The sequence below is a fragment of the Balaenoptera ricei genome, chromosome 2, assembly GCF_028023285.1.
Source record: "Balaenoptera ricei isolate mBalRic1 chromosome 2, mBalRic1.hap2, whole genome shotgun sequence".
Taxonomy (NCBI): Eukaryota; Metazoa; Chordata; class Mammalia; order Artiodactyla; family Balaenopteridae; genus Balaenoptera; species Balaenoptera ricei.
The window spans coordinates 148,653,830-148,679,668 of record NC_082640.1 but is presented as its reverse complement, the minus strand read 5'-3'; the positions used below and the strand labels follow the sequence as shown (position 1 = coordinate 148,679,668).

The 25,839-nt window shown below is 35.7% G+C and overlaps 1 protein-coding gene across 1 annotated transcript; it reads right to left on the bottom strand.

Moving 5' to 3' along the window:
• Positions 1-614: 614 nt before the first annotated feature.
• Positions 615-24,737, bottom strand: SNAPC1 (small nuclear RNA activating complex polypeptide 1). Its single transcript, XM_059915739.1, has 10 exons — positions 24,529-24,737; positions 22,207-22,366; positions 21,903-22,043; positions 21,375-21,479; positions 16,623-16,781; positions 15,017-15,085; positions 14,245-14,307; positions 11,447-11,597; positions 3,985-4,083; positions 615-1,041 (listed from the first exon to the last, which is right to left on the bottom strand). Exons 1-10 carry the CDS (start codon positions 24,654-24,656, stop codon positions 989-991), a joined length of 1,128 nt encoding a protein of 375 aa, XP_059771722.1. The 5' UTR covers positions 24,657-24,737; the 3' UTR covers positions 615-988.
• Between the last annotated feature and the right edge of the window lie 1,102 nt (positions 24,738-25,839).

Genomic DNA, 25,839 nt, shown 5'->3' with positions numbered 1-25,839 from the left:
TACCACACTGGAAAACAACATGGAGTTTAATCAATTTTAAGACAGGCTGAGCCAGCCACATGATGTGAGATGGTCTGCTATCGGCAGCAATTCAAACACCATGGCTAAAGCAATCTCCGTTTAAATCTCTCAAATGAGAAATTAACAGAGAGGCACAGTCATGAAGCTATAGAATTTTTTTCTTTAAGTACCAACTTTCTGTACCAGACACATTCTGAAATTTATATTACTACTCTTAAAGGTTTTATTAGAAATAATCAGTATTTAAATGTTGTACCTAAACAATGTATTGAGTAATCATATTGTATGTATAAATGGACAAATACATACATATATCTATACCTACACAAACATACATGTATACATACAGACATGTTAGGCCAAAGAGAGCTTTAAAACAAGCACAAAAGAATACTTAATTGATTACAGAAGTAGAAACTGAGCTTCCTAAGTTATCAATCACATAAGTTACTGACCATATAAGTTTCAAATATTAAAAAAATAAAGCAAACAAGGCAAAAACTTTATTGCACTTAACAACGTAATATATAAAATAGTTAATATACATCATAAACAAACATTACCAAACTAGATATAATTAGCCATTTACATATAATAAACATTAATATTTCAAGAAAAAAGATTTTAAATAGAATAGTTAACACTTCCAGAACTGTACTAAGATAGTATAATAGCACAAAAAAGTTGTAGGAAATAACAATAATCTGCAAATAACAGAATTATTTCTATTACATTCTAAATCCAAATTTTATCATTTATGCATATTTCACAAAAGATGTTAAAATTAAATTTTAGAATAATACTCTAATTTTTTTGTACTTTTATTCTAGAACTATATGAAATTATTGACATTTCAAAGAAATACCTACAGCTTCCCAGAAGAATTATTTTTAATATTGGCAGTCTTCCTGTTCAATACACAAAATATGAATCTTTTCTTCTGTCAGAAAGCTCAAAATTAAGTACTCTACACCAGGCTCTTTGTTCTGTGTTTTCTTCTCCTCTTGGGTGCAGTGAACTCTAAAGACAAAAAATTAAGAAGCCTGTCAGGTCTAAAGAATATAATACTTAATTGATAACACACAATTAAACTATATAGGTTGGCATAATAGTAAGAATGCCTTCACAGCAAAGATACAAGAAATCTTAAACCTGACATATACATGATTTTTATCCTTCAAAATGATAATGCAGTTGTAAACTTACTACTGGAGATCCTAATCATCCTAAATGCTACTTGATAATAAGCTACTCTGAGGTTGTTTCATATGGGTATGCCCTCCCTATAGTTAGCATGGGCCCAGTATGCCAGATCTGAAAGGTATCTGGGCCAGTGCTAAGAGAAAGTGACTAAGATTTCAATTGCTTTCCAATTAAACCTGAAAATGTAACCCAAAACAGCAGTACCATACATCTTTTTGGCTACCATGGCAGATGCCATGACCAACGCTCAGGTAAGTGTCCATCTAGAAACAGCTGTGAACCTGAAAGTTACTGATCATTAAAAACAAAGCAAATAACAGAAGACACAAAAACATGAAAATTATGGAAGACGTAAAAGAAAGGAATATTCCCCACCAATGAAAACTGAAAGGAGAGTGACAGGAAAAGGAATGAGAAAAGACAAAGAAAAAATTAAGAGGAAAAAGAAAATAGATTCCTGGAAAGAAGCGGCAGCAGGCCAAGAGAATGATGTCCAGAGTAAAGCAAGTCAGAGGCCTGGAGGAGACTTCTTTTAAGAAGATGACACTGATAAAGTGCCTAATGTGCTCGAGTGTTTCAAGGGGAGATTTATACACTGAGGAAGAGTTTGGGGGTAAATTAGTGATAAATACATAAAGAAACAAATTAATAAGGCAAAAAAATTAGTAACTCTTTAAGGCAAACAATAAGTGTTTCGATTAAGGGAGAATCATAGTATATATCACATGGCCCTGCTGCTAATAATGTTTTGTAAAATGCTGAATACTGATATAACTAAAATAATAACCATATTGAGAGGGTGGGTGATAAGAAGTATCATGTGTTTGGATTGGGAGGTTAAGAATACATAAAATTAGGGCTTCCCTGGTGGCGCAGTGGTTGAGAGTCTGCCTGCCAATGCAGGGGACACGGGTTCGAGCCCTGGTCTGGGAAGATCCCACATGCCACGGAGCAACTAGGCCCGTGAGCCACAATTACTGAGCCTGCGCATCTGGAGCTTGTGCTCCACGGCAGGAGAGGCCACGATAGTGAGAGGCCGGCGCACCGCGATGAAGAGTGGTCCCCACTTGCCATAACTAGAGAAAGCCCTCGCACAGAAACGAAGACCCAACACAGCCATAAATAAAAAACAAACAAAAAAAAAAACAAAAACAAAACAACAACAACAAAAAAGAATACATAAAATTATTATATTGTAACATCTTTGTACGGTGACAGACATAACTAGACCTGTCATGGTGATCTTTTTGTAATGTATAGAAATATCATATCACTAAGTTGTGCACCTGGAACTAACATAGTGATGTAGGTGAACTATACTTCAAATAAGAAAAAAAAAGAATATATTAAGGAGAACTAAATCCTTGCCTCCCTCGATAGATAATTCATAGAACTGAAACATGAATAAGTGACAATATAAACATGTTATTTAGAAACATGGAGATCAATACCAAAATAATTATGAAAGAGTTGTCTCTAGGGAATAAAAAATGGGAGTCAGAGTCAGAAGTCTGTGGTTTCTTATAATGAGTATTATAAAACTGTTAATTGTTAAATTATGTGCTTATGTAATTATGATTTAATAAAAACCAAATTTTTAAAACTCACAAGCTGATAGATTTTAGAATGGGACTGGTCAGGCAGCCATAAGGGTATACATGTGTTTGATTGTTTACTCACAATAAAAGCTACCAGACAAAACTAGAAAGCAACTACAGTCTGAAACTCACAAGATTATAAAGGACCATTTTATGCCGACATAAGCAAATCACAGAAGCAACTCAGATTTCTGAAGGAACAAATACTCTCTTTTAATTGTCTTTGTCTTCTATATGTTTCCATAGCACCCTGTTTCTCTTTACTATAAGGTACTGTGTTGTTTTTCTGCACACTAAACTATAAGGTCCTCTGGGGCACAGACTGATCTGATTCATTAAACAGTAGTTACTTAGGTCCACTATGAGCCACTCACTGTGCTCAGATCTACACTCACTGTGATCAAAATAAAATGGTTCTTAAACTCTTCTACGATATATCTTTATATTCCCATACCTACCTAAGCACTTGAAACAAAATAGGCACTCAATAAATGCTTGCTGAATGAATATAGCGCCAAAATGAAAAAAAAGTCATTAGGCAGATTCTTAATATACATTATGTTCATTATCATTGATGGATTACCAATTATCGAGCCTAGTCTGCTATGTATAACTTATTCTGTACATTACTGTAATTATTACTAGAGATAATAATTATTTAAACTATTGTTTAACAAATACTGCAAATTAAGATCACAGCAATGCAAAAAGATATAGCTATTTTAATTCATGTTGTGCAATTTACCACTTAGTTACAATCATCTCATAGGTGAAAATTTTACATTTACTAGAATTTGAAATTAAGTATTTTTTAACAATAAAATCTTTAAAAAGTTATATCCAGAAATCCACATTTTGTGGCCTTTGCCCTTTGTTAGAAATACACTTCAGACACCATCACGATTATGGATATTCACTTACTAATAACGATGTTTTCCCTGTCCTTCACCTCTCACCTGGACTGACCCCTGCCTCCCCATATCCATTCATTTACTGTATTATCACTTACTTTTAAGTGTCATGATTAACGGTCTGATTAACGCTAAAATTCTCCAATGTACCAAAGTTAAAGCATCACAGGAACACACAGCCAACCGTCACGCTCTTCAAGGGTTCTAAACCTTGATGCTCTGCAAGTAGTTTGATAAAATTTCATCTGTACCTGTTTCACTAAAACTTTCATTCTCCTCTTCCTCTTCTGTAATTACAGGCATACTCAGACTTAAAGATTTATCTTCCTTATGTACATTTTGCATGTCACCTGGAAATAGTTGAAAAAATGATTTTATATGAAAACAAAGAATGCTAATCTTTGAGAAAAAATTTTATACAAATAATGACATTATTATAATAACAAAAATTAGATATTTAAACTAAAAGCTAAAATTGTAATGGTAAACAGAAATATGCATATAAAACTACCTATCTTTTTAAAAAGTGTTAATAAATTTATAATATATTTATACCTATGTTTTGAAAACAGTCTCTAATCCTTCCATTAAAGTAAAGAAAATAGAGGAAAAGGGAAGAAACAAAATTAGCCAAACATAGATATATTATTCAATCTTTATCACACACAGCATAGGTTATATCTGCAGACATCAGGGAATAATCATGTGTATTACTTCAATTTTATTAATTAATCACCAATGTTATTCTAAAGTTAATAGCCTTGGTTTTTTTTTTTTAAAGACTGATATGGACTTAATGACAAATATTCCATATTGGTTGCTGAACACCAGAATGCTGTCCAAGGAACCATCATTAAATAAAACAACCTGAAAATAAGGCAATTCTCACATATACAAGCACACACACACACACACACACACACACACACACACACACACACATACACACAAAACCTGTTACTTTTAGGATCATTAAATTATTCACTATTTTAACAAACAGCTGTAAAATCACATTACAGTGAAGGAAAATGTGCACAAACTTCAGAAACACAGTTCAGATTGTCTATGAACACAGGTTCTTAATTTGTACTTTTTCACATATGTACAGCCTCTTGATCTTGAAGAGGCCACGTAATAGCCTTGTTTTTGAATGCAGACACACTTTCTTGTATCACCACATATGCTCTACAAGATATATTTCTCTTAGTCATAATTTGCCAGTAACTTTCCATTTTCCAAAACATTGGAGGTTTTCTACATCAACTTTCTGTTGCTTGAAGAAATATCCTAATCAAATTATCAAACACCGTTGTCCTATCAGGTCTCACTGAGCACATAACTTCCTTGTCCCAGTAGCAACCGCCCCCCACAGCCACTCTCTGTTCCTTATGCTTCTCCACAACACTTACACCACCTCATATCTTAATATATAATACATAGTAAATGTAAACTTCACAAGGATAGACTCTGGTTTGTTTAGGTTGATGTATCCCCAGTACTTAGAAAAGTGCCTGCCATATACTAGAGCCTCAATAAACTATAAATCATCAAATATGGATTCAACTATCTTATAACACAGTATTTCACAGAGTATATATGTTAATAAGTACCTGCCAGCACAGGAGACAAGAAATTAAATGAAGATGAGTTTAAGCTTTCTGCTCTGAACACATGTATTCTGGGATCTTAATGGGATGCAGATTTTATGGAATGAATAGATTGCTCTAGATGCAGTTGAGTAAACTGTAGCAATAAGCTCCCATTTTAATCACAATTCAAACTTAATAAAATAATACCAATTTCCCATTAAGTTATTAAAATAGAATTTTACCTTTACTTGCAAGTCCTAAGTATTAGATACAATAATTTTTTTACATGATTTTTAAGATGATAGATAATCTTTTAGGAAATCTATTTCCATATCTAATCACATTTTTGGCAGTGGAGGGGGGTGGATTTTGAACCTATAAAATTTTTCAGTTGTTCACAAGATTATAATCAGTACAATCTACCTCAAATTACTAATATTGTTCTGTATAATCTTGTACCATGGCCATCCATATCAACTATTAATGATTTTTTAAAATCCACATTTACAACCTAACAGAATCTATCCAACAATGTCAAGGGAAGGATTTCTGAGTTAAAAACTGTCGCTGTGAAAAAAAAACCTTCATCTAGTCACATGATGATTAATTACATTTTGAGATCTATTTCTACATTAAATGAGTAAGCTTAAAAAAGAAAATCAATGTTCTCTAAAAGCTCTGAAAAACAAAATACAATGCTTCACCCACTTATCATGCAGCCAGGAACCAAGAAGTAAACACAGAACTTCAGGATGTTTATCTCAAAGTCCACATATTACATAAAAGCTCATGAACTTCAGTCACAGATATGTTCCTCAGGCCTTTATCCAGAACCTAATTACATTTATTTATCTATGAATGATGGCAAACCCGTTTCTTAAAACCAGTACAGTTAAGAAGCAGCAAAAATAAATTACATTTATTTATGTAGGAATAATGGCAAACCCATTTCTTAAAACCAGTACAGTTAAGAAGCAGCAAAAAGGGAAAAAAATTGCTACAAGCCTGCACACTGAGAACAGAATGAAGACACCTACCACAACAAATGTGACAGAAAAACATAAGAACTGATGAAGTCCTGCAGCACAAAGCCGTAAGTATAAAGGTCAACTGCCCCACACACTTAAGCTATTTGAGAGGATCAATATATTACAAAACCCAGTAAAATAACATGCTAATGATGATAACCTTGAATCATAAAGAGCAAACTAAATTATGTTCAGGATACATTGTTCTAGAAAATAGGAGAGCATAAAATACATGTAAAAAATAATAAACGCACATTGTAGAAAACAAGAAACATACAGAGAAGAATGTAGTATGTTTTAGAAAGATGTCAACCAGAATAATTAACCGTTTAAAAAGTAAATTTTGACATTTAAATAATTAACCTCAGTTATCCACGCAGCTAATTCCTCAGAGGCTGTCAGGTCGATAGTTTTACTCTGCTCGAAGCTAATCATGTGGAATGCAATGATAAGTAATAGACAATTGCTCAATCTCAATACAACAATTATAGGACATGCAGCTAGAACACAACAATTACTTAAGTGCGTGTCTAACTGGAGCTCCAGATCCACATTTCCAATTACCTGAGAGACAGCAAATATGGCAGTTAAAGATTCAGACTTGGATTCAAACAGACTGCCATTCAAGTCTCAGCTCTATTTTAGTTAGGTGACCTTGGACGTGTGAAAACAGTTTGGCAGATAATAAGCATTACATAAATAATAGTTGTTATCATCTTCACCATCATGTATCACCGTTACTATTACTGATGTTCTTCCAGAAGCATGCATGTTATGTTCTAGGAATGGTGAACAGGTATAGGTGAAGCTTAAATAATACAAACTTGGGTAAATCCTATCAATATACTTGAGCACCTATTTATGTGCTAGACACCTGTTACAGAAATTGAGCCTAAAAAGGCAGATTGGGGCAAATTCTTCCCCCAAATGAAATTTTCATTCTGTGATCCTTATTCTGTTAAAGTCACAACATCCCCCAGTTGCTTAGGCATTAAGCATCCTTGTCTCATCCCTCTCCACCAGCCTAAATATTTGGTTACCTGTAGATATCCATTGGCTTTCCTGTTAATCTGCTTGTCTAATTCCTACAGCCACCTGGCCAGATCCCCATTACTCCTTAACAGCCTTTTATTTAGTGTTCCTATTTTCAGTTTGTTCCCACCTACCTTCCATACTACTCCCAGATTGATTTTCTTCAAAGAAAACTGGTCATACCATTTGCTTGCTCAGAAGTCTCACATGACTCCCCTCTGCCTACCGAATGAAGTCCAAACTTCTTGGTTCCACATTTAAGGCCTGGTCACAATATAATCCTCAACATATCTTTCCACGTTGACAGTAACTCTTCAACACATCCTTTACGCTCTAGGCAAAACGGGCCCCTCACACGCTATACTTCCAACTACCTTGCCTCTTTTCATGCCAATCCCTCTACTTGCCTTAGTCTAAGGAATTATTGTTACATTTGTTTGTTTTTTAATCTTTGGATTTTTCCTGATTATAAAACATATGGTTATCACATAAAAGTCAAACACAGAAATTTATGGACTTAGAAATTTCCCATCCCTGAGAATTAATCATTGTTATATGCTTCTAGATTTCTTCAATGATATATATTGTACTTCTGTCTACATTTTTTTAATTGAAGTATAGTTGATTTACAGTGTTATGGTGTACAGCAAAGTGATTCAGTTTATTTATATATATATATATACACACACACACACACACACACACACACTCACACATATATACATACACACATATATACATATACATATATATACACACATATTGTTCTTTTTCAGATTCTTTTCCGTTACAGTTTACTACAAGATACTGAATATATTTCCCTGTGCTATACAGCAGGACCTTGTGGTTTATCTATTTTATATTATAGTAGTTTTGCATCTACATATATATTTATTAACAAATGAATCATACTCTTCTTTAAAAAAACATTTTCACTAAGCAATGTATCAACATATTTTGGACATATTTTCATATCAGTATATATAGAACTTTCTCCAGCTTTTTAATAACTGTAAAATATTCCTTTATATGGATTTTTCAACGTTAAACATTTTTTCAATGTTAAACATTTGAGTTGTTAACAGTCTTTGTCAATAATCCTGCAATGAATGTCCTGTATGTTTTTGTCACTTGTAAAGGATAAATTCCTAGAAACTGAATTGCTAAGTTAGAAGGCATGTACATTTAAAACTGATTAAAATCAACTGACAGATGATTTCAAATTGCTCTCTAAAAAGGATGTGCTAATTCACTCTCCCACTTAAATTCAGATTTTACCTCCTCACACTTTCACTATCAATGGGTATTCCAGTTATCTTTAATCTTTGCCAATATAACAAATTACATGAAAATCATGTTTTAATTTACATTTCTTTCATTATTAATGAAATTAAATATCTCTTCATATGCATGGTAACCACATTTTGTTCATGAATTGCCTGTTCATGTCCTAAGCCCATTTTTCTAAAGGGTGGTGGTCCTTTTCTTGCTAATTTATAACAGCTCTCCTAAAATTAAAAAGTTTAGCATTATCTTATGTGCTGCAAATGGTTTTACAAGATCTTTTGCATTTTATGGAATATAAGACACCTATTTTTGAAAAAACTATGAAATCAAAAATACTTTTCTACTTTGAGGAAATGAACTTTTAATTAAAGAGAAACTTTTTAGTAAGCACTTGAATCTTTATTAAGGTGCAGAAAAACAAATTACCTCTGCTTCAGAGGAGCTACAAAGCTGGTTAGCTGGAATAGTTGAGTTACAATTAAGGATCTAATTCAGATCATATTTTAGTGTACTTTCTTTCTCATGGGTTAAACCCTCCCTAATACACCTAGGTAAATTCAATAACAAACCTCAGCCATCCTTAAAAGTTAATTTCAGAGTTTATGAAAATGTTTTCGGTAACTACATTAAGTAAAAAATTATGGCTAGTGAAAGAAGTGATATTTCATAAGTTACATGTCTCAAACATTTCAGATGAAAAGGAACTTTCATTTAAGTTCTTTCCTAGCTTGCATTTGGCTCCTCCTTTCCAACCGCATAAAAAAAACTGTTTTCTGGACATTTAAGAAAGCAGCTTGACCAACTTACCTCTCAGCTGCACTTGTAAGAAATAAGGTTGATAATTAATAAGAAATGCTTGTGCAGGTTTCTAAACCTAAGTATCTTTGATACCTTAGAAAAAACATTCTAATCTACCAGAAGTTACTTTTTTAAGTATAATCAAACTAATCAATCTTTTCCTCATGTCCTCTGTTTTGGTTTGGTTTTGGATGAATTAATATATAACTACCATTTTTAATGCAGTACAGAGCTAGGAGTTTGGATAAATGCATAGTTGTGCAAGCACCACTGTAATCAAAATATTGAATATAGAACAATTCCATCACACCAAAAATTTCCCTTGTGCCCTTTTGCAGTCAACACCTCCCTCCACCCCCAGTTCCTAGCAACCAATGATCTTTTTTATGTCTCTGTAGATTCACCTTTTCCAGAATGTCTTATAAATGGAATCATATCGTATATAGCCTTTTTTGTGTCTCACTTCTGTCACTTAGCACAGTGCACCGAGATTCATCCATGTCGTTACATGTATGTATCAGTAGTGCCTTATTCCTGAGTAGTATCGCACTGATGGTTACACCACGGTTTGTTATACAATGACCAGCTGAAGATATTTAGGCTGATTGCAATTTTTCACAATTATGAATAAAACTGCTATAAACTTTTGCATAGAAATTTTTGTGTGAATATAAGTTTTCATCTCTCTTGGGTAAATACCAAGGAGTAGGACTGCTGTGTTATTTGGTAAGTATATGTTTAACTTTATTAGAAACTGCCAGTTTTCCAGAGTGACTATACCTTTCTGTATTCCCACCAGAAATGTATGAAGGTTCCACTTGGACCTAAAACATTTACTATCTGGCCCTTTACAGAAAGTTTGCTGACTCCCTACATCTGGAGGATATTTTTTAAAATCAAGAATGGATGCTGGATTTTATCAAATGTGTTCTTGGGTAACTATTAAAATGAATTCACATTTTCCCCTTTAACCTATTTATATGGCAAATTATATTGATAGATTCCTAACTGCACCATCCCTGCATCTCAGAATGAATGTACGCAGTCAAGTTGTTTTGTATCTGAGATTCTTTTGATACATAAAACTTAGAATTTTTTCATTAATACTTATAAGTGAGATTAGTCTAACAGTTCTCTTCACAATATCTGCTAGCTCTGTAAAGAAAACTAAAAACATTCTCCTTCTGAAGTATTTCTTGATTATCCTTAACAAATGTGGTATCTCCTCCTCTGAATTCTCAATGCACTTCAAGCGTTAAGTTACGGAACTGATCATATCTGGACTGTATTAAAGGTACTTAACTTTAATTCTCCCTCCGCTGCCTCAATATAGGAAAAAAATATGTTACAAGGCTATAACATATCTTCATATACTGCTACAGTGGCTCTGTGTTTCTTATATTAGGCACTAAATATTCACTATGTTTCTAATGCTCCTTTTTTTCCCCCTGAGCCTGCTAATCAGATTCCAACTTTATGTATGGTGAACATATACTATTTGTGCAATGCTTAAAAATTAAACTTTTTGAGTATATAGCCATTTTTTAAAAAAACCAAATACCAAAGGTAATTTTATAAATAAACTATTTCAAGAGAAAAGCAGGTACAGCTTAGCTAGTGAAGCAAATGGAAAATACGGTTTATAGAATGTATTACTTATCATGCCTTATTCTACACATAAGTTTGATTCACACACAAAAATTACTAATAAAGTATGCTCTGGATAATTCTGGATTGATTCTATAACTATCTAACTATATCACTTTGAACAACTTATTTAATCTGTATGGGCCTAAATTTTATCATCTATGAAATGATGAATTTGATGACTCCTAGAGTCCCTTTCAGTAGTAAGATTCCAAGAATCTAAGATAATTTATTTTTAATATTAAATCTCACAAGGTTTTTAATAAAGACAACATGGTGAGAGGAGGTTGTAAATAAGACCTGTTTTCCCTTTTTAAGTCTCAAAAAGTTACCTCTGTTTCTGGAAGACATCTTCCTTCCTGCTGGTTTCAATGTCTCTTTGTTTCTTCTTTTCCTAGTTGCTTTGGTTTGTCCTTGACTAGATGCAGAATCAGAGTCAGACGAATCAAGTTTGATCTGACGATGCCTTCTTGACTTGGATGCCTAAATAGATGCAAATCCAATTAATTACAATGAATCGCAAAATGAACCCAACTGACAGGTGATTTAGGGAACAACAAAACAGACAATCAAAGATGAGGAAAGATTCACAGAAATACTTGTCATAAAGTACCATGATACTCGCTTGGTTAATACCTGTTACCTGTATATACTCTTTTAGCTTTACAACAGGAAGAGTTCCCTGCAGTTGTCATCCTCATCTGCTCAAACAGGGTTAAAATATCCTCGTTGGGTTAAACTGTTGCAGTTGCATGGCTGGGAAATGGAGGTGTAAAGGACAAGTACCGCCATTTTACCGCCTGATAACCTATTCTCCTTTTCTTCTAACATTTTATTTTCCTTAGTTAGCACCATGTATTTCAAGTGGAACTACTTTATGCCTGGCTCTACGTATGGCCATGTGGCCCCGATCTAGTCAAAATGAGTTTCACATTCCCAGGGCCACCATGATTTGTTCAGGGGTGGGTGTGTGATCTGTGTCATAGCTGATATAACTCAATTTTAGAATTTTGTTTAACTATTAGAAAGGAAAATTCTCTCTTTCCACTGAACCTAAAGCTGGGAATATGCAAGGCTGGAGCTGTCACAAATTGCACTTGAAGGCGATGAAAGCAACATAAGAGGTGAGAAACAGAGGGACAGTCCAAGGACTTTTTAGTTACATCAGTCAATAAATTCCCTTATTTGCTTAAGCAGAGCCCTGACTACAGGAGTTTTCAGTGAATGTCATATATGTGGTGCAGGTATTAACAACAGTTTAAAAGCTACCATGCACTGTATGTTAATTATACCTCAATAATTAAAAAAACTACAACTATGCAATAACACCCTCTTATAACAATTTATGGGGATTATAATTTAATTGTTTAATAATTTTTTAAAGTATTTCATAATGTCTTAAGAAATACATTAAACAACAATTAGCCTATATAATATGGAAATAGTTCTGGTTTAAAAGAATTTGGAATAATTAATTTATTGTCCTTGATGCTTTCATTCAACAATATTTTGTACTCAGTTTACTGTAGTACCGCAAATATATAACACTTAACTAATCTATAGTCACTTCTAATTTTTTCATTTATTCCTTTTTATTTCTACAACCAGAGAATGATAGTAGTTTCCCACAGAATAAAGTCATTTTTAGATTCATAAAAAAAAAAACAGAAAAAAATATGAGTTTATTGGTGCTCCTTCCTGAAACCCCACTAAAATGAAAGGAAAGGAATAAAAATGAATAAACTCACAAAATGGAGATAATAGGGAACAATGAAGCTGTAAACAAAACAACAAAATTTTGAAGTGTAAAAGTGATGGCTGACTTAGAATGAAGAAAGCTGAAACCTAATTGCCTGTATTGAGGAAGTTACTACAAGGAAAGCTGGTCCAAATGGATCAGGAATTTGGGGTCATCAGAAGTGGGACTAAAAAAATGGGTAGATATATGAAAAATCTACATAGGGAATATTATCCCATTTAGCAGCCTCAAAGTTGAACAACTGACCTCTTCCTGTAGAAAACAGGAGGTTTGCTCTCTGGAGAGGCTAAATCAGAGAAGCTGAAGGCTTGAGGAAACCAGTATAGCTAAGGAAGGGGATAAAGCCTCTTACTAGAAATAGGCGGGTTGAGTGAAGCCTCCAGAAGGAACGATGAGCCTGCTGGCAGAGTCTCTGTAGGCGCCCAAAACATTGGCAGCTGGGCTTATTTACCACTTTCCTCCCCCAGGCAAGGGAATGGAAGCCTGCTCTCTGGTAAAAATGACTACATCCAAGAAAAGCATGGAGGCTAAAAAGCTGTTATCTCCACATGACCACTCTTAATGATCTGAGGATCTTCAAACGTTTGAAAAAAGCCAACAAAATGAATGACAGAGAACGGAATAAACAAAAATAAAAACTCTGGGGAAAAAGGAGGAAACTTCAAAAAACTAATTAACATCCTCAAGCAGATAAGCATATTGCATCCAGAAAAACAAAAAGATAAGGAATACATTTTTTAAGTAAGAAAAGATTCAGAGAACAAGAAAAAAAATCTTAGTAATCAAAAAATGTCAGCAGAAATAATAAAAATTCAATATAATGGTTCAGAAGATAAAGTTTAAGAAATCTCTCTGAAAATAGATAAAAACAGAAAAGAAAAATACGAAAATAAGAAGAGCAAAAATGCAGCAAAGAATTCGATCAAAGAAACAATACAAAAATCCCCCAGAACTGAAGGCTATCGGATCAAAAGGATGTCCATCCACCATGCGAGCCAAGGACAATGATGGAAAAGAGACCTACACCAAGGTACATTATCATGAAACTCCAGAGCTCCAGGGATAAAGAGAAAATCCTAAAACCTTCCATGATCAGGAATACTAGAAGCTGGAAGACAGTAAAGAACAATGGCATCAAAATTCCAGGTAAATACCAGAAGAAATAAAAGAGAAAAAGGCGAAGATGGTTGCCTCTTGAGATCAGAAGTACAGGGGCAGGAAGTGGTAGAGCAGGAGACTGCTGGGTTATATAAACTTTACAGTATTGTCAGTTAAAACTATGCACAAGTGTTACTTTGATGAAAAAATTAAAATGTGACTAAAAAAGCATCACATAAATTTCTAAATTACCTTATTTAAGAAATAACTTACCTGAACAAAAACTGAAAAGGCCTTTGATTTTATTTTCGCTAATGATTCTGCCCTTTCACTTCTCTGGAAGTAAAAATAAACAGGAAAGGGAAAAAGTTAAAACACACAAACATGGAGCGAAATTATGAATTCCCAAGTATTTTTTTTATCAGAAATAAGATTTGAGACAGAAGGTAGGGTAAAAGGAACTAACATTTATTGGACATATATTAAGTAAAGGCATATAAACATGCACTACTTTCTAACAGGTGCCATGAAAACATCCCCATGGCTGTGGATTGTTTTCATTCAGGATTTAAGGAGGATATGAATGAAATTCCTGGTGACCAGGCCATTCCCTCATCTTCCTATGCCCAAAGATGGCTCCTTGCCTTATCCACTAAGATGGATGAAAACTCTGGAGACAGAAAGCAGTAAATAGTAGCTTGTGCTCCACACTGGCTGAAAGGCTGAAAAGACAGAGTATTACAAAAGCCTTACTCTGCCCCTGTCAGGACTGAGGACACCTTCCACCACCATCCTTCCCTCTCCCTGCTGAAAACTGTGAACATCCCACTCCCAATCTATAACTGATGTGGTCTTTCACAAGGTTTCCAGCAGAGAACAGGCTAGCCCTTCACAGAACCCATGTTACAGAATTTTCTGAGATATGTATTAGAATACTGACAATGGGACATTACGGTTAATATACAGAATCACAGCCACACATAAAATGAAAAGAAGCTCACCAAACTATTGCCCCATAAGCAATCATATAGTGAATTTTTCTGACCTCTGATTGTTGTGAGTTTCCTTCACTCCTTTCTTCTCCATCTTTAGCTGTTGATTTTAAGGATAGATTCTGAAAGATCAAAAAAGTTATATTTACACATTTACAATTCAAACCAACTAAAAATTAACTGAAAGTCAATTTCAGAACAATGCAAATCATTTACTTTAATTACTAAAAAACTAAAAGAATATTTCACAGTATCAAAACATGGTTCACCACCTGACATTAAGATCATGGTTAGGTTAAAGAAGAGTTACAAAATTCATCAAGAAAATACCTAAATCCTCCTAACTAATGAAAGATGACATGCACTTTATGTGGTAGTGAGAAAACTGGTTTATTCTCCTTTCCTTCAGGTTTTCAAAGGTCTTAGTAATGCTCATTAAAGAGAGTTGTTAAAAGACAGTGCTACAATAGACGTTTACGTTAAGTGCCTAGGTCATTTGTGCAACCCATTTGTAGCACTTAAAGTATTCAAACATTCTAAAATGTGCTCTCATTAAAATAAATGTCTGCAGAGGAAGCAAATTATTTCCTTCTTCCCAAGGCTGTTATCTCATCACTTTCCTTGTTTATCTTTTCTAAAATTGAGTTTTGAGCCATCTCCCTTTATATAATCCAAAAAGTAGCAACAAATCTCTCTGAAAAATGCTATATAAGATAATAATGCCTATCTAGCATTTGTGAAAACACTAACACATTATCAAACATATAGTAAGTAATCAGAAATTACTTATTTTTTCCTAGAAGTATTTAGTAAAATTAGATGGAGTAGTGGTTTCAAAAGTAAATTTAGCAAGGCTGGTCTTCAGGTTTCCGGAGTAAAAAAGTTTCTCTAGCTGAAAAGGCTAATATGGAATATGGGCAGTTCTAGCATCAGTATTTGAATCAGAAAACTAAATGGAAGACTTGTGTTGATGCGATTTGTAAATGGATAAAGGAAGGCAGGTAGAGCACGTGAGAAACAGAAAGCACATGCTCTGTCACAATGGGAGAAGCCATCACTCAAGTCTAGCTGTCCACTGCCATGCAGCAAAGTAGGACCAGTGCTACCAAACCTCTCACTTTTAACAGAAGTTGGATGTCTGGAATTTTAAGTTAAGTCCATAAATATTTAAATGTTGGTAATTGATTCAAATTTTTTAAATATTAGGAACAATGCTATGCAAAGAAAAAAAAAAGTATGTGCAGGATTTGGCCCAAAGACCGCCAATGTGTAACCTCTGGAGAATGCTAAATTATAAAGATTGTAATAAATCCATGGTACACCAAGACTATTTATTCCTCTATAATTATGTATACTACATAGCGTACGTGTGTGTGTGTGTAGAATGGATATTATTTAGCTATATATTATATAATTACAAGTATTAATTATAATTATTTAATAATATGCTATATAATTACATATAAAATCCATTTGTAAGATTAAATAAGATCACATGGCTAATAACTGACAAAGCTGATACTAAAAAAGTAAAGCACTCCAGATCTTAGCTTCACAGGAGGTAGCCACTAAGCAAGGCTGCCTCTCAACATCCTCACCCATGTCTAGCCAGTCACATATGATGCAAATGCAGAGGTGACATATCAAACAGTTACAAACCTTTCTGTCTTTGTGCCATTGCTGATGCTCCAAAACTATGTTCTTGATATTGTCAAAAAAATCATCCTTTATCAAGCTGAGGGCTTTGTCTGGATTGGATCTATCAGCTGAAATTATATGTTTCATTCTCTGATAATGGTCATGAACATTCAGCATTTCCTAAAAGTGAAACGATGAGTCCTTTAATTCAATTTTCAAGGAGAAACTTAAAGGCAAAATCAGAACAAAATAAAATCACCTTCCAAAGTGACAGAGTTGAGAAGGAATAACATACTACAGTACATTGAAAATGATATAATTATGCAAACTAGTACAACATTATTAATGAAGAGTCTGCTTTCCAGAAGTATGGAATCATTGAGTTCAACTTAACAAACGTTACGTAATACACACTGTATGCAGAAACGATGGGGAGAGATTAGTTAACATAAGATTGCATTCCTGGATGCAACAAAAATTATTTATAGTATAGCATACCTTTAAGTATTACTCCTGATAACTAATATCACATTTTGATTTCATATTGTCACATGAAGGATATTTACACAGTTCTTTATGCTCGGCCGGAAATTCCTATCTAACGACTCTCTCCCAATCCTCCACAGAGATGGGCTGACATTCACAAATCTCAAAGCTCTGTGCCTGTCCCCATAAGCTTCCTCATTACCTCAGTGATAAGATTCAAGATTAAATGAAATAGTTATTTATGACACCATTTAAGGCATCATTTATTAGACCTTACTCCCCCAGAAAACCCCAGACAAATGGGCAGGTATACAGGGTAAAGAGAACGGGAGCATAAATACGGCAGGCGGACTTAAGAATCACATAAAACCAGCACTGGAACTTGGCTCAGAGACCAGCAGAGAACTATTCATCACAGATGGTCACTACAACCTCTGAGTCATCCCCAAGATAGGCTACTCAATGCATTTCTAGGAGATTTTGACGGACTCGATCGATATCTGTTCAAGGAATTCAAAACTGCTCAGGAGTGGTGAGTGCTCACATACGCAGGATCTTCAAGAGGGAAGAGCGTCCAGACATGGGAAGCCCCTAACTTTTTACACGGTACAATGTGCTATATTCCCATTATTTTACATGCACTACAATACAGGGCAAAGACCACTAGCTGGACCTGGTTTTGAGCCTGAATTCCGTCACTTGCTAGATTGTGACCCTGAGCAAATCCCTCCGTCTAAGAATCACGTTCCACATTTGTACAAAATGAAGTAAAGACGCCTAATGCACTACAAAACTATTAAGTGAGCTTATACAAGTGGAAGTATTCTATATGATGTAAAGCACTATACAAAATTAAAGGATTAAGAAATAAAAGACAGTGTATGGTCTTTGGAGCTTTACACACTTGGACATTCAAATCCAGTGTCTGTGTCTTACTTTATGCAAATTATTCAACTTCTTGATCCTCAGCTTCCTTGTTTTTATTTTTATTTATTTATTTATTCTTTTGGCCATGCCACGCAGCATGTGGGATCCTAGTTCCCCGACCAGGGATCGAACTCACACCCCATGCAGTGGAAGTGCAGAGTCTTAACCACTGGACTGCCAGGGAAGTCCCTCAGTTTCCTTGTTTTTAAAACTGGGAAAATACTATCTCCTCTGCAGGGTTATTATGATGATTGGTGAGATAACATACAAAAAACATTCAGCATAGTTCCTGGCACATGGTGAATACTCAACATGTAATGCCATTATTATAATTGTAAATATAAATGAAGAAACAGATTCAAAAGTGAAATGATTTGCTAAAGGTCATATTTAAGTAGCAGAGTTGGAATTAGAAGGCAGATGCCTCAAAAAAATTGTAATTATGTATGGTGACGGATGTTAACTAGATTTACTGTGGTCATCATTTGGCAATATATACAAATATCAAATCATTATGTTATACACCTGAAACTAATATAATGTTATATCAATTATACCTCAATTTTTTAAAAAAATCAGATAATTTGATTCAACATCCTATTCTCTTGTTTTATTATACCTCCTTAACCACAAAAGAGAACTAATGAGTGGCAGAATCATGACCAGAATTCAAGTATGCTGACATGAAGACTTAACAGCATTTGTAAGCAGTAGAAGGAAAATAGAAAAGTATTAAATTTAGGGATTATCAGTGAAAATGGGTCATGGGCTATGCTAGGACAGGACAAATAAAGCCAACACAGGTATTGAAGGAAAAGGCTACCAAAGATAAAGATGCCAGATAAAGTCAGGATGACTTCACACAGACTACTCCATTCCTAGAAGTTTCTAGGAATAGGCATTTCATAGCCTGGCCCTTCTGACCCTCCTCTCAAATCACCCTAAAAGAATATGGCTTTGTGCATCACCCCAGCTCTGTTCTCTAAAATATCCCATACCAGCTTGCTGACATATACAATTTATTTAACAGAGGAATCTTTAATTCAACACATTGTAGTAAAAGAGCTTAAAATGAAAAAAAAAAAGTTTAGCAATGTATGTTGAAAAAAATGAACATTCTACCACTAAATTAGTCAACAATCAAAAATTACAACCAACTGGGTTCAAATCATCTTTCTTTCATTTGGAGAATACTGATAAGAACAACATCTTACTGTTATAGAACATTCTCTGCCTCTCTCTTTATAATTCACATCAGTACTTCTTGGCAAATCCTTTCTGGTATCCCAACATCTTTCACTCTCCGTGACGGCTATTCCAAACTTTCTCAATTCTTGGTTCTGGCAGGAGGCCTCTTAAAGTTCAGGCTATCGGGTCTGTTTGCCTTCTGCTTCTCTTCTTCACAACCAATTATAGGAATCCATTTTCACCTCCTTCCCTAAGGTTTCAAAGGAAGAAGTGCCTTCTCCTGCTCAAGGCTAATCTCTCCACCAGGGCTTGGTCACAGACCCACCACCTCACAGCAGGGACTGTGCTGCTTCTCTTCTACACAAACCCTCCTTCTAACTGGCTCCTTACCCCAAACCTAAATATACACTCTAAGCCTCTCCAATCTCTAAAACTTCTAAATGATTCCCCTTTGCCAAAAAGACAAAATACAAATTCCCTCTATTACACAAAGTTCTTTTCTCACATTTATTTTTCTACATAATCTTCTCCCACCTCTTTCTTGCTCAATTGCTAGAGGGCAAAGATCCTAATTCTTGTTATACTTCACGAGATGTCTGCAAATGATATATTTCCAACCCCAGTCCCAGCTCAGACAAGGCCTTTGCTATCCAACAAATAGGCACTGCAGCCATACAGAACCTTAGCTCCATCACTTCCTAACTTAAAGTCTCTGTGCCTCAGTTTCCTCAACTTTAAATCAGAGATAAAAACACCTACTTTAAAAAAAATTAACAAAAAATTTTAAATTGTTTAAAACACCTAATTTGCAGGGATGTTGTTAAGGAGTAAAATAATATACACAAAACATCTTGTAGAGCTCCTGCACTATACCAAGTCTTTAGATATTTAGCAAACAATTTCCCTCTAACTGAGTAATTCTTAACATTTTGGGGGACATGAATACCTTTGTGAATCTGAGGATAGAGTACCTCACCCTAACCAAGCGTCCATATGTATAATAATTTTCAATACAATTTAGGGGGGAAAGGGATCCATGAAACTTTCAAGGCCATCCATGGACCCCAGATTAGCAATTCTTGCTCAAAAATAAAGTCAGTATACAGAGCAGACCCAGAGCACTTTCAAAAATCAATTTGCTATCTGAATTAGAAAATCATAGATGCAACCTAACAGCTAAAGTTATTAGAACATGGCAGCACCCAGAACACAGAGAAACATTTGAGCAAATCAAAGATCTGGTCCCTCTTTCATTCCTGATATAGGAAAAGACTGAACAAGGTTCAGGGGAAAAGCAGTAACATTTACTTAGAAGAGTCTACTATGTGCTATAGACCACACTCAGCACTCTTCAGGTACAGGTTGGTCTCGATTCTTACAACTGGATGAAATAAGGGTTGCAATCCTAATATTAAAGAGGGGGAAACTAAGGCTCAAAGAAATGAAAAACACATGACTAAGGCCCCCACCTGCTCGTGCTCACTCTGCACACTCTCTGTGTACGTATGAATCCGTTCTTTTGAAGAGAGAATGGATCACTGATTAGAAGGCTGCAGCCCTTTAGTGAGGTTTTGTTTTAACCTCAGGGCAACATTTCCACTCAAGTAAAACTCTGTATCACTACTTATCAATGCAAAAGAAGATTTTTCTCAACATTGCACAACTCAAATAAAATACCAAAATATATCAGATGGAAAAGCTGTTTTAAGACCGTACCCCTTATCCATTATTCTTGACTTCAAATTTTCGTTTCATCAAAATAGCTTCACTGTTTTCAGTGGTGGTGTTTTACACAAGCATTGTAAAAAGGAACTTAGGAAATGAACACATATTGTTAAAAAAATAATGTCACTAAATTCTTGTTTTATGACCTATCTAAAGTCAAATACAAATGGTGGTTTCAGTATTTGAATCTAAATATCCTTAGTCCAAGACAAGTCTTCTACATCTTTCTGTTTCTCACTGTGTTTCAAGATTTATTCCAGAAATTTTGATATATTTAGGATGTAATTAGGATATATTTAGGACACTTTAGAGACGGTAATAGCATTCTAGGATTGGTTAAAAGCATTAGAAAAATTTTCAGTATCCATTAGATGAAGGTATAACCTCAATATGTAGTTAATAAAACAATTTTTTAAAAAAAATTCAAGAACATAAGAACAAATTTACCTCTAATACATCAGAAGTGATAAGTTTCATTACATGATCATTTGGGTCCTTAAAGTCTTCAGTAACTTCAGCTCGTTGATTTTTTTTCTTCATTCTGTATGACAGCTAAATAATAATGAATGTCTTTAAAATAGATGTCTTTTAAAAGATATATTTTAAGTACTGAAATAAGTAAGCCAGCAGCAAAAACTGTCTATCAGTAAACATGGATGAAAAAAAAAAGCAGCTCTAAGTATATATTTATTAAATAATCCATATTTCAAAGACTGTTAGACTTTTGAAATAATGCAACTTGTGGGATTTTAGTTCACCGACCAGGGATTGAACTCGAGCCCTCGGCAGTGAGAGTGCGGGGTCCTAACCAATGGACTGCCAGGAATCCCCAACACTGTTTCCTATTTTAAGAAGCCCTTCTTCGAGTATTGGAAACTATATAATAGTCTTTCTACTTTCTGGAGACTTAGGTACTTTACGGACAATAAAGCATAATTTCTCATTCTGAGAAACAATCTATTTTAGATAACATACCAATGTAGGCATTGCTGTAAAGTGAAATGCTCTGTCTAGTCGTAGCTTCCTAAAAATATAAGCTGCATCAAAATGTTGTGCATTTATCAAATCTTGCTGAAATTTTAAAATTTCATCCCAATCCTTCACGGCAACTCTAATCTGCAAACAAGAGGAATAAAAAAGTTGTTAGTAAATGTAAATCTTTTTTCACAAATGTATTATAATTTTGAAGCACTGGCATTTCTATTTAAATCAGTTGGTTGTGAAAATATTGTACCTGTTTCATATTTCTGCTGGAAGAAAACAACTCACCGAATATTACCTTTTGTTTTGGTTGACACAGCTGGGTGTTATATAATCCATATAGCAGATACAAAGCACAAACTCTGATTTGGAAGGTGTATGGAGGTAAAAAGTATCGCCAAGCCAAAGCCAAAGCTTCCTTTGTAAACGTGTTCTTTTCTAAATTTCTCATTCTACCACTAGAAAACAAAGAGAAAATATATTATGGCTGTGAAAAAAAATAACAGAAGAGATATATACTTGTTTAAATAGCAGCTGCTAGAAAGTGGATGGGCATTCCACATCTGATCCTTTCATGATTTAAGCACGAAGACCTAATTTTCTGCTGTGCTTCTTACACTGAGACACTAGGTAAACATGATGCATCTTCCTAAAGCATCAAATTTATTGCTGAATTGGGAGCAAAAGGAGTGGGGTTATAAATTATCACCGGTTAATAATTTAAAATATTTAATATATAAAATAACCATGGTAGGGGGCTTCCCTGGTGGCGTAGTGGTTAAGAATCCGCCTGACAATGCAGGGGACACGGGTTCGATCCCTGGTCTGGGAAGATCCCACATGCCGTGGAGCAACTAAGCCCGTGCACCACAACTACTGAGCCTGCGCTCTAGAGCCCACGAGCCACAACTACTGAGCCCACGTGCCACAACTACTGAAGCCCCCGCGCCTATAGCCCATGCTCCGCAACAAGAGAAGCCAACGCAATGAGAAGACCGCGCACCACAACAAAGATTAGCCCCCGCTCACCGCAACTAAAGCCCGCACATAGTAATGAAGACCCAACGCAGCCAAAAATAAATAAATAAATAAATTAAAAAAAAAAAAAAAAAAAGAAAGAAAGAATTGGGGTAACCCCAGAAAATTTTTTCTAAACTACCACTTTTCCCAAGAGAGATTCAGTGAAAGATCATGGGTTTCAGAAACAGTAAGACATACTGGTTTCAATATCTACTCTACCACCTAGTTGCGTGATCATGGAGAAATTACTTAACCTCCTTAAACCTCAATTTCCTCATCTATAAAACAAGGATAATTACTGATCTCAGAGTTGTTCTACGGATTAAATACAGCTATAAATGCATTACATTTACTACCATTAAAAAAAATTAGTTCCTCTCCTTTCATTAACTGTACAACAAACGGTTCTCCATTCTCCATCCCCTACAATGTACAAACTACACAGGTAGTTATTTTACATCAACTAAGAGAAAAGAGAAAACGTTTACATTTTATTCAGCAAAACATAGAGTTTTAATCACAAGGACTCATTCATTCAGTCAATTATTTAGCCTTTTCAATATTGTAAGCATTACGCTAATGGAATACCAGATTCATCCAGTCACTGTTCTCACAGAGCTCAATCCAGTGGAAGGTAAATTTAAAAATAATAACAGTGAATATTTATTGAGCACTTAGAGTGCACTTACCATATAATCACAGTTAGTAGACTCTGATCAAATTCAGGCAGTTGGACTCCATAATCTATGCTCTTAACCAATACACTATACTGCCTTCTGAACTACACACGTGTAATAAAATGTGGTTAAGTCAAGAGATAAAATAAGCACAAAGTGCTACAGAAGAAAGAGAGCATGAACACCTTATTTAGTCTAGAAGGGCAAAGGAAGCCTTCCCTGAGGAACTGTCATGTGAGCTTAAACCTGAGTGAAGAATAAGGTAGTTCGGCAAAGGGAGCTGCGGGTAGAGGTCTAGGCTGAGGAAACGCCTGTAGAGGGCCGCGTGCAGACGCTGCAGCAAGAAAGCGAGTGCGTGGAGTGACTGGTAGATGAAGGTGCAGCGATGGGCAGAGGCCAGTCACGAAAGGCCTTGCCAGCCATGTTAGGGAATTTGAGCTGCACCCCAAAGGCAATGGAAACCACTGAAGGGTGGGAAGCAAGGATGTGGCGTGAGCAAATTTGCACTTTAGAACTTCGGCGGTTGTGTGAAAAATGAATTCAATCATGCAGGGTTTTGTCTTTGCTTGTGTGTTTGTTTTTAAACATGGAGTTCTAAGAAAACGAGACTAGAGGAGGGCAAAGGATGGTGACCTAGGTCCGGGTGAAGCAGTGGAGGTAGAAGAGTTTAGAAGGGCGGCCAAGTAGAGCTATACGTATTAGGGAGGAGGCCGCAAATGGAAGGAACCCAAGCCAACGAAATCGCCCAGAGGAAGCGCGCGCGGCCAAGTACAGGTGAGAGCTGAGGGGAGATGGAGGCAGTGTTCAGAGACCGCCACTTTTCTCAGCCCTTCCCAGGTGCGGCGAAACGAAGGGGAAGGAAGAAACTCGTCACGCCGCCTCTGAGCGGGGAGGCAGGCGGGTAGCGGACAAGAAACACCCACCAGAAGATGGTCCCGAACTTCATACTCCTCCAGAGGTCGGTGAAGTCCTCGAAGCGCACGCTGTCCATCTCCTGGAAGCGGCTGAGCAGCGCCTCACAGTCTGCCTGCAAACCTGCAGGAGCCCCCATTGCTGCAAAGCTGGCACGCCACGCGCGGTCCAGCAGCCGATGGTAGCCGAGGAAACCAGGCTCTGAGCCCCGCCCCTTACGACAGGACGCACACACCCTCCGTGATATCCGACCCCGTGACGTTACATCCGGTCCCGGCAGCTCCACCTCCAGCCGGGTCCGCCCACGACAGCGCGATGTTTACTGCGCCTGCGTCGTCGCATTTGCTTTTAGCAGCTCAACTGTCTTAGAGGAGTAAGGTAGACGTGTTTAATTTCAGTAAAGAAGTTTACATCTCAAGTGGCCTGTGAGCCCAAGAAGGATTTTAGGTCAACATGAGGCTAGCTTATACAAATCGATATTACCCTTACTGTCCCTCTCCTTTAAAGTGATCCTAGAGTGACAGAAGTCAAGTTTTACAGCTAAGGAGGAAAAATTCCTAACCTCAAACCACCCTCACGGGGAAAGAGGATCTAAAGAGGGTTTACTGAGAAGCAGACTGGACTAATTCTCTTACAGTCTGTACCCACATAATACGGTGCTTAATGTGTGGCTCTCTCGTTGTAGCGCTAACAGTCTTCTGCAGCCTCTCTTGAGAAGCTCTTGTAAACATCTCCCCAGCACCACCACAATCTAGCACAGTACTTAGCAGAAAGTACTGTATCGGCTTTATATATACTTAATTGATTATTTGGTTGAATTGGTCTTGTGTGTACACACCATCTCCTAGCTTCTCTCAGGAGCTAGCTATCAAGTAGTATTTTGTACCTTTCACTATTTCTCTGATTGCATGTCATGCTATTCTTATTCTTTAGGAGAGATATCCAAAATGCACAAGGGCTTTCTGTCTGTAGATGAGGTTCAACTCACTTAACTTTCCTGATATTGATCTTTAAAAAAAATTTTTTTTATGTAATATGCATTACAGGAAAACTTACGTAACATGTCTGAGTAAAAAGCATAGCAGGAATACGAACACGTATGTACCTTCTACCTGTATAGGAACCAGAACATGACCAACACCCATCACATCAATCTCTGAATTCCTCCTCTAACCTATTCTCCTGCCTCTGCCATTAGTTTGGTAATGACCACCTTACTTTGTTTCTCATTCTCTTGTAAATATTTTATCACACGTGTACAGATCTCTAAACAATATATTGTTTAGTTGTGGTTGATTTTGAACTTTATTAAAATGGTATTG